This window comes from Typopeltis vanoorti, chromosome 21 (genome assembly GCF_054136105.1).
Source record: "Typopeltis vanoorti isolate ZY-2024b chromosome 21, IOZ_Tvanoo_1.0, whole genome shotgun sequence".
Taxonomy (NCBI): domain Eukaryota; kingdom Metazoa; phylum Arthropoda; class Arachnida; order Uropygi; family Thelyphonidae; genus Typopeltis; species Typopeltis vanoorti.
Window position 1 is genome coordinate 31819879 of NC_143569.1, and position 13091 is coordinate 31832969.

Below are 13091 nucleotides of genomic sequence, written 5' to 3' on the forward strand. Positions count from 1 at the left end.
AATACTTCAAATAAGTTAGATAGGGCTAAAAACGGCCTCGCCTACTCCCTATATATACGGGAATAAAAAGGCGATAGCTGATTTTTTATTTTTTTAAATATTTAGTTGAAATAATGGGGAAGTATTTTAGTAAGAGAGATTTTAAAATATAGTATGTAACTTAATATATCTGTTTTCCTTCAGGTCATGTGTATTCATTTTAAGCAATAGATATTTTTATCGCATGGCGTAAGACCATCACTCTTCTTATTACAGATCTGAAATAGTTTGAAATAGTTCAATGTTTGTTCTCTAGATTAACTGGAATTGGATTATGTAATCCTTAATTCACCCACAATGTTCGTTAGCTTTACAACCTTCCAGGTGAGATAAAAATAAAAAAAAATATATTTAGCGGTCATTTTTAGAATGATTGCAAAGTGGAAAAGAAGAAGAAAAAAAAGAAACGAATGTCACCTTCGTACTTAACGTGCTAGATAATTATTGAACTCTAAAAAAATATTTTTAATATAAATTCCTTTATAGGTATTAAGGATACTCAACAACGTAGGGAAATATTAAATTTACTGGGATATGATGATTATGGCTAGTTAGTCCAGGCTTAATAAGTAAACGTTCCCGCTTAGAAATGTAGAAACTTAGTAATCAATTGCAGGATGTGTGTAGTTAGTAGGAATCTGTAAATTCGTTATTAGCCACAGTAAATTTCTCTAGCTGAAAGTGAAATACTTCTTATTAGAATACTAGAAATATATATATATATATATATATATATGCTATTTAATTTGCTATTTATGTATATAATGAACTTACGGTGCATATAAAATCTATCTTGGATGTACATTCATTTTTTATTTAACGTATTTAGTCTTGTAGAAATTATAAATCTTGCACTTGTAGAAATTATAAATCTTGCACTTGTAGAAATTATAAATATAGTCGTATTCATTCATTCATTCATATTCATTTTGGATTCGTATATGATACACTGGTTTGGCTGAAAATTAGACAAGTTACAACATTTAATAATGAAGATTCATCATTAAATTTTTTAAGACATCTAATGATGGATCTTCACCTGTGTATCACGTTCTTCTATATCTGACAGATTTTCGATCTGGTTAAGATCTAAGGATTGAAGTGACCAATGATTTGGTTGAAAATACTAGGTTAATGCAATACAATACAGGTTAAGGTTGAAAGAGTACCTTTTAGGATATTATATCATCGTGATCTGAGCGTTGTTAACATGAGAGTATTTCTCTTCCCCTAAAATAGAGATCGCCATGCTCAATTCATGCTGCATGAATATTTGCCATACTGTTATTCCATGTTCTTCAGATCGCACGAGGAAATATGTAGAGGGAATTTAGGCCTACCAACGTACTAGTATATATTCATCTGACCACAGTACTTTTCTCCGAGGGTTCAAAATCCAATGGGAGCAGTATCTTACATAATGATGATAAGAAAATGCACACTTCACCTAAGCATGGAAGTGAAAATATTGTGAAGGACATGAGGAATATTTATAAAAGAATTTCAACTTTTCAAATGAATGTAAGTCAGCCATTTTCGAGGTTACTTTTCCTGCACAACAATAAAACAAATCAGAGAATTTGATAACAGAAGACACTGGGGATAGGATTAGCATTCCTACCTAGTAAACACTCACTTAGGAATGACCACGTTCTCTGGAGGTAACTTGTTATTCAGCTGAAATGTGAATGAAATGTCAGTTGGAATGATAAGTGAAAATCCGATTCAAAACATACGAAGTTAAAGACAAGTTAACTGAGAATACATCCTCCCCCCCATGCTGCTTAGGGATTTTGCAATAACTCAGTCTTTATTTCTCTACTCATGGTTCCAATTGATATGACTGGTTGTTTGACTAAATTGAAAGTAATGGTCATATGGTGAATCAATTATTGGACAAGAGAACAGCCCGAAGCGGGGGGGGGGGGAATATCTTGCTTCTAACACAGTCGCTGAAATTGGAAAGAAATGGTTCTTCTAACAAATTCGTGCACTTTTTTTCGGTACTAACTTTGGTAATTCGGTTATTTTTTGATGATTCAGTTATTTCCATGATTGCTGTTAAAGCTGTTGTGGATTAGAAGAGGGATTTATCACCCAGTTTTGAGACATCCTCCTGCTTAGTGGAGTCCTGAAGTTGTTTGGAAATGCTCCATGTTTGGGCTCTAAGAGCAAGCTTTCCAGTTTATGTAAAAAAAAAACCTATCAGGATTTTTTTTGTTTCGAAGTACATAGTGTTCAATTCCCATCAAGGATGTGAGAACATGTTCCTGACTATTTTTAGTCAAATTAACTAGTTAGATGAGAACTGTTATGTTCGATTTTTTACCACAAAAAATTGAAAGACTATAAAACGGTCTTCTTGCTGTTAGTTATTACACCACTAGTACGAATTAACACAATAAGCGGGGAATATCTAGACTTGTTTTAGTGTAGTAGTCCTCTGTTTCCATAAATGCTCACTTTATCTGAGAATAATACTTATAAAAGCGGTCTGTTTTTTAACCTTCTTCTTGAGTCTCTTTCTTTCTTTCGCCTTCCCCTTAACCTTCCAGTTGTTTCTGTCCTTAGCTAATGTCCACTAATGTCAAACATTTGTCAATCATCCTCCATTTTGTTCTTTGGCAATTTTTTCTTCATTCGACAGTACTTAATTTTGCCCATCTTTCATCCGTTAATTTCTAATATGGTAAGCTCCCTCCCCACTCCATTTCTTTTAAAATAATAAATTATAAAATTTTAGTCTGTAATAATGCATGTTCTTAGTGTAGTTTTTATACTACGAAAATATATCTGTAGATATTCGATACAACTAGTTTTTAATTAAATTGGATTAGTCATTTCGCAGTTTCAAGTAACAAAACGTTTTACAGAGATTACGCGTGAAAAATTGCAAAACGGTCAAGAATTCTAGAATAGTAAATATATGAAAAAATATCCTATTTTAAACTGTGTTCATATTTATAGCAATTCCACAGTGGATCAGAGAACCTAGTGATAGGGAAGTTCATGTAGGCGACTCATTGACCATTGAATGCCAAGCTGCTGGATTCCCCACACCACGAATATCACTCACAAAATTGCCATGTAAGTATATATAGTTTGCTAGTTTTGATTATATTAAAACGTATGATTATTTTTTCGATAAATTGTACATTGTACCTATTCAAATGCAATGTCAAGTTCTCGCACTGCTTCTTGCAATATAGCACTTTACCTTATGCAGTATAATATAATTTTTTTCATTTTTTCCTTCTATTGTCATTTTGATAGATACGCGTATCTACATATTTATCAGCTGTCCAACTCAGTTTCAAATGAAATTAGCTCTCCATTTTATCCATATGCAACAGTACGAATTTTATCAGTTTCCCACACGGCTGTAAAACGTACAGCACATCAATGCTATGTGTAAAAAAGTTATGGGAAAGAAAGAATCTGACATGCTTCTTGAATAGCTGGAAGTTGTAATGATCGCAGAAGACAACGAAAAAAATGACCTTGTTTGAATCTGTACAGTGTAAAGTTGATGACTAGCAGTTTCTCGTGTTATTACATCGTAGTATGTAAGAACATACTACGTTCTGTGCATGTAAATGATGCCTTTGTTCAGGAAGAAATGACATACTGAGTTCTGCAGAACTTCGCCCAAATAATACCTGGAGAAATGATATAAGGCAGAAGCAAAACTTCTATGAAAAGTGATCTGAGAGAAGAGATTATCTATTATAATTGTCCTCTTTGGATTGTATAAAACATTTTTAGGAATGGGTTTTTGTTCACCATCCTAATTGTGTCAACAATATTCCAAGGTTGGGCCTTATTGGAACATAACAATATACTTCAATTGATAAGACAGCTGGATGTTCTGGACAAAATGACTATGGATTCCAGGAAAATCTGGAAGTAAGTCGGCTCAAGAAGAGAAATCCGATATTGTTTTGACTTCTACGTAGTTATTAAAATGTAAGGGGAAATGATGTGAGATCTTTCTTGCGAGAAATGACAGAACTGTATTATTGGTATTATTAAAGTTCACCAGTTATTCTCGTAGTATAGGAAGTATAGGAACTGAATGTGTACTATCTTATCGAGAAAGCTATGAATTAGATTACCGTCAATGAAAAAATCCTTTATGTATAGAAAAATAGTGTGCATAAAACTAGGATCTTTGGAAGTACTTCTTGACCGAGAAAGATGAAGTGAGGAAGCCATTTACTAATACGTGGAGTGAACTACTAACGAGGAAGCACGCTACACAACTGCAAGTGAGTAGTAGGCAGGTCACAAGGTGGTGGGTTTGGGAGCATACTTTTCAAACCAATCAAATATCCTGGAAATGTCAAAAGAGACCAGTGAGTTTCCCTGAACTTTCCCATGGCTTGTGTTCAAAGGCAGCAATAGCTAGAAAATCTGTTGTAAATCGAGAGCGGCGAAATCCATATTGCTGGTCATTGATTAAATGGTGAGAATTTGGATGGAAAACTGTAGGTGGCTATTGATTACTTTCTGCATTATTTCTGAAAGCACCAAAGTAAGAGCAATGGACGATAATTTGGTGGCTGGTTTTTATTCACCCCTTTTTGAAGTAGAATATGATATCCATCCATTTTGTTCTCAAAACTTGTGGAAGACATTCCTTATGCGCATTCTTTGAAACAATAATGTCATAACGAGCACTATTCTGTTAGTATCATCATCATCATCTTTATACGATGGTGATGTTTTTTCATTCATTCTGCATAAGGCAAAAGATGATAATTGGCCCTATCAATTGACTTTTCTCAAGGAAAAGTCAGTCACTCTATTTTATTTTGTGCAAAACTTTATTGTCTTGTATCAACGTTATATAACATACCTGATCAGGATTACTACTGTGGACAAAATAATGTATTCTGTACACATACACGCTAGTAATATTTTCTAAATTTTAATTTTTTTAAATACTAATCTAGCCAGAAACTCTAACTATCTACTAGAGACTTTCTCTGCATTATTTTGGGAGGAACAAAGTCTTAAATGTGTGAAATTTCCCTTCTCTTATTCAAATATCAATGAAAACATTTTAAAGGTAGGATTCTATCTTTCACTTTAGTATACACTGGTAGTATGGAGCCATTAAATTTTTTCCATTTATAGATGAAACCAGCGAAAAGATGGATTTACACAGAGAACGCATTACTCTTCTACAAAATGGTACGTACTTTCTGAATTCTGTTGCTTCCGAGGACAGTGGAACATATATTTGCAAAGCTGAGAATGGTGTTGGAAAAAGTCTCAGTAAACTTTTTACATTAAAGGTACTAGGTAAGAAATATTCATTTTCTTAATAATAAGTGAAATATTTCTCATCGGTGATTAATTGATATTTCCAGGCCCGTATCATTTTGCGTAACGGAAACCTATTGTTCTAAAATTATACTCAGCGTGTCACTTCGAAAAACATTTACAGTTCTGTTCATAATCCAATATCCATTATGTGGTTCGTTGTTCTATGTTAATTTTACATAAATACGAGTTTGAATATTTTCGAATATTACTATTTCCATGATTCGGATTCTCGACGTTAGGTGGCGCTTTATTATTCTCTTCCAGTGATTCTAGTAAACAGACGCCATTCGAAGAATATACATGTATCGTTTTGCCATCAAGATTTTTTACTTATATACTGCTATAGTAAGTGTAATCGGTCTAATAATGGAAACTACTGTTTACGTAAGCACTATAGAAGCACAAAGTGTGATCAGTTTTCAGCAGTGCAAATTGTTCGTTAGGTAAACGAGGATATTTTGTAGTCACCTCTTAGTCCAATCGTCATATTTTATTTCTGACTTCCCCTACAAGATGACTTCGTTGGAAGGACTATGGAATAAGGAGTTGACCACCATGTGCGGACTTCTGTTTCTTCTCATCAAAGCTTATGGAAATGGTAAGTTAGTTTTTATTTCTTGTGTTTCAACTATTTACTAATAATTATAAAATCGGTTACGATATTTGCTTACTGCTTAATCTTTTAAAGCTGTTAGTAAACTTGTACAGAAAAAGTAACTTCTGTATTTTCTGTAAATTTTATTTTATTTTATTTTATTTTTCAAGATCTTCCCAACAACAATTTGAACATTATTTTTTCAGAGAGTCCTAAAATAAAACCATTTTCATTCTCCAATGCTGTATCAGTTGGTGAAAAAGTTTCTGTAGCATGTTTCATTAAAAAGGGAACTGGTCCTTTAATATTCCAGTGGTTGAAAGACGGTGTTGACCTTGATCCTTCAGGAAATATTAAGACGACAGTTTCAGAAGACTATTCTATTCTTAAGATAGATTCTGTTCAAGGAAGAAACAGTGGAAATTATACTTGCATAACTTCCAATGCTGCTGGAAAAGACTCCTATACAGCAACACTTACTATTGAAGGTAAGGTAGAATAACTTCACTTAAATATTAGCGATATGAGACATACTATGTAAGGTGATATTATTATATCTGCTCATACTTTAAGTTTAGTACGCGTTAACAGCAATACATTCCTTAAGCAGGTTAGTTCTTTTTTTAAAAAAATTCTAGTGTCCACATCAGTTATGCAGGAAAGATTGTGTATATGTGTGAGTGCGTGTTTATTTATGTTTATTTAAAAATATAAATGCATGGTATTTGATGAATTAAAAAACCTAAACTTTATTAAAAGCGAGGATAATAAATATCTATTATCACTGTATATTTAGTCATGCTTAATATTTATAAATTTGTAAGCTCTAGATCACTTTCTAACTTTGGTCATTTCTAAAGCAAACATTGTTTACCTGCTTTTTATAAAATAATTAATATAATAATTCTGTATCTCCTCTTTTTCATAAATTTATGTCGTAAGTTAAAGAAGGTTGTAAACATTTCTGTTTACATATAAATATATTTACATGTTTATATTTAAATATATTGTCCATATATTTAAATTATGTGAAATTTTATGAAAGATACAACTGTCTGTCCTATGTACACAGGCGACAAATAATTTTCTGTGAGAGAAAAGTATTTCATTTAAAGGTGGCCTAATTTTTTAAAAAAATGGCCATAGAAGTTCTTTTATAGTATTTTTAATTTTTATTATCTCCTTTGTTTTCCTTTTTTTAAATATTTTTGACTGCCATTGACAGACTTGTCTTTTTTTGTTTAGCATAATTGCGGTTAAGATTTTAAAGAAGGCCTACTGAATTTCTTCCTTCAATAACCCGATATCGTTAGCAGTCAGTATATAAAACATGATACAAACTAAACTAACGGTCTGGGTCTATGCTTGTCTATCTTGACCTTGTACGTGTATATTACTTTAATGATGACGTGCATTATATAAATGTCAACATTTGACTTCTGTTATCTCCAAAAAAAAAAAAAAAAAAAGTTATTTTGGCGAGCTGGAACAAACTGTCATTTTTACTTATTTGAATTTCATTTCTCTGAAAGTGAAAATAAGGATAATACAGAGAATCGAAGCTTTCCAGGACTTGTGTGATGTTCCTGTCATGTATTATGTAAAATCAATAACTTTAATGTTTAAAAAACTAAGTGAAGTTTTATGAAAATGCCTAAACACATAAACTTGGCATTGCCTTTGCCTTTTTTCTGAAAATACGATCTGTAATTTCTTCTTATCACCATTTTCGTTTAATTCCTCTTCTTTAACTTGTTTGGGCTACATGTAACACGTAGCCCAAAGTAGTCCTGCTTTTTGTAGCTGCTCACGTCTCACTTTCATGGGAAAGTGAGACGTGAACACTGAAATAATTCACATATTAAATAACTTTTTTTAAGACATACAGGTCAATTTCCTAATATATAATCTTTATACTGCCAAAGCGCTTTGTTTCCTTGTGTGATTTGATTCTTCTGTTTATTTCTTTATTTTGTTTTTTCTTAAAACTGATTGCCCGGGTTATAGTCATCTACAGTTTCAATAGGGTTATCTAATTTTAGTTCAACTGATCTTACTTTGTGATCATTTTTGTTTTAGTTATGTTAATTTCAAATATTTTTCTACTTTCTCTGTCAAGGTCATTTAGCATTTCCTCGAACTCTTCTTTATTTCTTGCTAGCAGGTCTGCAAAACGTAAATGATTGACATTTGTCTATTTTTCTTAATTCCATACCCTTCCCCATAGACATCACTAAAAACTTCTTCTAATATACCAGAAAACAATTTAGGTGATATCAGATCTCCGTACCTCACTCGTCTCTCAATACAGAATTCCTTTTTGTTATGCTTAACTTTATACTGGCTGTTGAGTTCTGATATGTAGTTTTTAATAATCTGATATACTTTAAGGAAATAGCTGTTGTTTTAATCTGTTTATTATTTTTGACTGATATAAAAAATCAAAGACTTTTTCAGAATTTATTTCTATTTCATTTCAAATACTAAATAGGTCGCAAGATGATAGTCATTTATCTTTTCATATTACTTGATGATTAATAGTGTGGATATGGTCTATTAGAGAATCTTGCTCTGAAGTTTTTTTTTCATATGTCTGTGCATCATTCAAAAAGCATGTTGTGATTCCCTTTAATATAATGCATATAAAAATTTGTACGGTTGTGATATCAACCTATTGGCCTATAGTCATTGATATCACATCTGCTTTCCTTTTTATATAATGAGATAATCATTGATTTATGCCATTGCAGTGGAATTTTTTTCCTGTAGTTAAAATATCATTCAGCATATTCAATATAACCTTATGAAAGTTTAAGCCTCTTGATTTTATGTGTTCTGTTAAGATGCCATCTTCTCCAGGACTTTTATTATTTATGCTGACTTGATTCCATAATTATTCGATTGCAGTTTGCAATTTTGTATCTTCCTCATCTAAATTTAATAAAGAATTGATATCTATTTCTTTGCATGTATATACGAGTTCGTATCCATATAAAAATCACTGTTTCCACGTTTGAAAACTTTTCCACTACATCCAACTAAGAGATAGCAGGTAAACAATGAATCATTGTTTCTTTCTCATGGTAATGTTTCCATTCTAATTGTCAACTATGCAACAGTTGTGAAGACACCTTCATGATCTCACGAAAAACTTTCGTGAATATGAGACTCACATGATACGATATTATGAAGTTTGGGATAATTGACAATCATGTTTTTCCACACAGAGAGAACAACTGTGAAATCAATTATATGGTCCGCAGAGTTCGTTGTCCTCTTGGCACTTTATAAGAACTTTGTTTGGACCAGGGAAATTAAACAGGTATGGAAGAGTTGCCATAGCAGAAACCAAACCGTCAGGTTATATTTTCTGGCAGAAAATATAACATAGAGAAGCAGCGGTTATACTGTAAATAAAATATTAGTAAACCAAATTATTATTGATTTATCAGTAATATTAAATGTCATATTAAAAAGAAAAGAATGAGAAATACGCATGTAGATAAAATCCATATCTATGATTCACATGCATTTCATGAAGAACAAGAATTCCATCCCCATTTTCAGGAGATTATTAAACAACAAAAATGTCCATTGTATGAGATTTAATGGCTGATGTAATTTCAAAGTAGGCGAAATAGTGGGAAATTTTGAAGTGAATAAACAAGAAAAAGTGATGAAGGATGTTGGAATTCTATTTAAAAAATTATTTTTTTATTGTAACATTCTATTGCAGATTGCGACAAAATTATATCTGGACTTCCTCGATGATTACAGTAGGAACTGAAATGAAGATATTAATGGACTGAAAATTATCTATTCAAAATTCTAAAATCTGAAGTAGTTTAGATCGTGAACTCATACGTCCAAAATAAGATGAACATTTTCATATGAAAATCTTATAAGGCAATTTTTTTTTCTTAAACTGAAAGATGCATATTTCTGGAGAATTATGGACTACTCTAATATTGAAATATAAAACTTTAATATGAAGCAGTAGATGAATCATTAGAAAAATCCCATGAAATCCTAACTCCGATTTCGAAGAAGATTCTGTAAATTAAACTTTATCAATAAATAGGTCTGGAAGGAAAAGAAACACGCAGACAAAAAAGAGAAAATATAAAACAGCGATATAAATAATTAGAATTGCAATTAAGTGAATAACAAAGAAATTGGCAATTATATAAAAAAAATTGTACCGTCTATTTTATAACCCCGAACATTATTATTATTATTATTATTATTATTATTATTATTATTATTATTATTATATGACATTATTAAACACCTCCAGGGAGTCCAAAGACTCATCGATGGAGGGCGCCTGGCCTGCTCTACAACTCTGTTTCCACCACTCATCCACCAACTGACCGCAACTACACCAACGCCATCTACTCCTCTACAGCATCTTAGATAAAAATAGAAAACAAGACCAGAAATTTGATATAAATAGGAGCAATATGTAAAAATATATATACTAATAATTAAAATAAATAAAAAGAATTACATCAGTTGATGATAATGGTATTTACTTGTTTTTTTAATGTTCTTTAAATGTGTGAAGAACATGGTGATGATCTCATTCCATACAAAAAAAAAAAAGAATAAGGATTAACAGCTTTTCAGTTAACGCTTTCAATTAAAATTGCTAGCTTTTTTTTTTGTAGGAAGAACAAGCCACTAAACAAAAAAAAAAAAAGTAAATAGTTATATATAGCGAGTTTTCAAATCGATCTAAATATCAACTCCAAATGTCTCAGTGGCTTTTGAATTAATATTTGGATACGTAACCGTCCAAAATTTAATAATTATATTATTAAGTAATATAAATTGTATTATGATAAATCACGTAATTTTTAATTCGTCTATGTACAATTTTTTATGTAATAAAATACACATTAAAAATAAATGCAATATTCATAATTCTTGTTCCGAACGTAATAGAAAAAACTTTTTTCATATAATAATTCAAGTACTTTTTACAATTGCACAGGTGCTGAGTTTAGAGAATATGCTGTGCTTATTCTCTAAGCTCAGCATCTGTGTAATTGTAAATTTGGATAGCCTGTTATGAAAACAATCGTTTGCAAAAGCATTTTTTATAAACTCTTCGAGTATTTATTTTTCAGTTAAACGTGCTCATGAACCATATGAAATGCATCCGAAACATTGGTCAATGATTTTTGACCAATGTTTTCCAGAATTTCATTGCATGTGCTACATTGTTCTCTACGTTTTATTATTTCTACTGTATTTATTTATTATTTTAGCAATTTTATACTTGGAATACTCCATAGGGATTTTTGATAATGAAATGTTCATCTAATAAATACAGTTTTGCATTCTATTTCTTAGCGCCTCCTATTTGGATTTCTGAACCTCAAGATGCCGAAAGCATTGTTGGCCAAACTGTTGTTCTTATTTGTCAAGCAAAAGGATCACCTTCACCTCGTATAAAGTGGACCAAAAAATCAGGTAGGATCACGCAGAATATACTTTTTTTTTAAAGACTTGAGCCTTTCGGTATATATTCAAATGTACTGTATAATAACATGTTATTATGGGTATTAAATAATTAGCATCGAAATAAAATCATAATAAATGTATTATTATTAGATAGGTGTATAATGAATACAGAATTTATTTATGAGAGCGTTTGGTAAATCTTTTTGTTTTCTATGTTTTTTTTTAGGAAACAACGGGAAAGAATCCCTCGATATAAGGGATTTTAGCGAAATTACCCAAAACGGTACTCTGAGGATTTCAAGTGTTCAGGAGAGGGATTCTGGTAATTACAAATGCGAAGCTTCGAACGGAGTGGGCAAAGCACTGACAAAGTCAGTGTTTCTTTTGGTACATGGTAAGAAATTGTATGAGTGCTACGTGGGACGGGTATATAAAAAAAATAACAAGATCTGAATCCAAGAATATTGGAAATATATTGAAAGAATTGCAAACATTTTCATACATTACATTGTCATGTCTTTCTGAGTGAAGTTGGTCTTAATTTCTTAATACTTCTTTTAAAAATGATAACACATGATAACTTATTGATAATAAATGTACTAGAAATGTATATTTCTGTAATATATTAATGGCACTGCGCTTTTCAATTATCCATTGCACACATAGATTGAAAATGGTAATATTATATCTTTAAATGTCTTCCAAGTTATTTTTCGAACATCAGTACTCATCCAGTTATTATAAATTCACATTTATTATTATCCTGAGAACCTGAAAGATTGGCAACACATTCTTGAATGATGATTTCAAATAATTTTGCAACAATTAATATTTCGTTGATAACTTCGAAATTCGTTACAATGGTTGTCGCTATGTGGCGCTCTCGACTTGTGTACATTGAACGACGCCATTTCATGTTATTCGAAGTGATGGCCACGATGAAATCAGCAGCGATATTTCTAATCCTTGAAGTGGTGAAGTTCACAGTCATATTAATAAATGGTAAGTACTTCATTCTAATCCATAACTTTTTTCATTTTAGAAAGCCTTAGTTCATAAATATGTGAAAAATTTTAATCAGAATTCTAAGTTTTATTCAACTCGAGATATCGTCAGGCATTGTTATTTGTGTAAAAGATTTGTTTGTCACCAAAATGATTATTATGCATTTTGTCTTGAATCTGACCGAAAAATTCGTTATTTATCCCGGAAGAAATTAGCATGAATAAAATAATCACCTTGTCGAAATTTAAAAACTTTTAGCTTTTTTTTTTTTTTTTTTTGAAATATGCGTTGTCTCTAGCTTACAAAATAAATATTTTGTCTATCATTAAAATTTAATTTTCATTATCAACTCCTTGAATCACGAAAATTAAAATAATAATAATAATGAAAGAAAATCAGTGAGTTTAACTATGACTGAGGTTTTATATATTCTAACTTCTATTTATCTATCAGCAACAGTACCTATCGTATAATGATATAATAAACATAGTGATTTTAGTATGAACGGCCCTCTGTTTTTTTTTTTTGCTAATAATCTTCACAAAATGATGTTTGACGGTGTTACAGTTTCCAAGTTATTAAGATGTTACTTACTAAAAATTAAATGGGATCACCATATTATAAACAGTATGTATTCCCTCTTTTGAACATA

General features: G+C 31.1%; 1 protein-coding gene across 1 annotated transcript in view; it reads left to right on the forward strand.

Moving 5' to 3' along the window:
* The window catches only part of LOC150094712 (hemicentin-1-like), a 45862-nt gene that overhangs the window by 22927 nt on the left and 9844 nt on the right, over positions 1-13091 (forward strand). The window contains exons 9-13 of the mRNA XM_090411644.1: positions 3007-3126; positions 5179-5346; positions 6136-6453; positions 11324-11443; positions 11661-11828. Of these exons, the coding sequence (XP_090267770.1) occupies positions 3007-3126; positions 5179-5346; positions 6136-6453; positions 11324-11443; positions 11661-11828 (894 nt within the window). The remainder of the gene's footprint in view (positions 1-3006; positions 3127-5178; positions 5347-6135; positions 6454-11323; positions 11444-11660; positions 11829-13091) is intronic.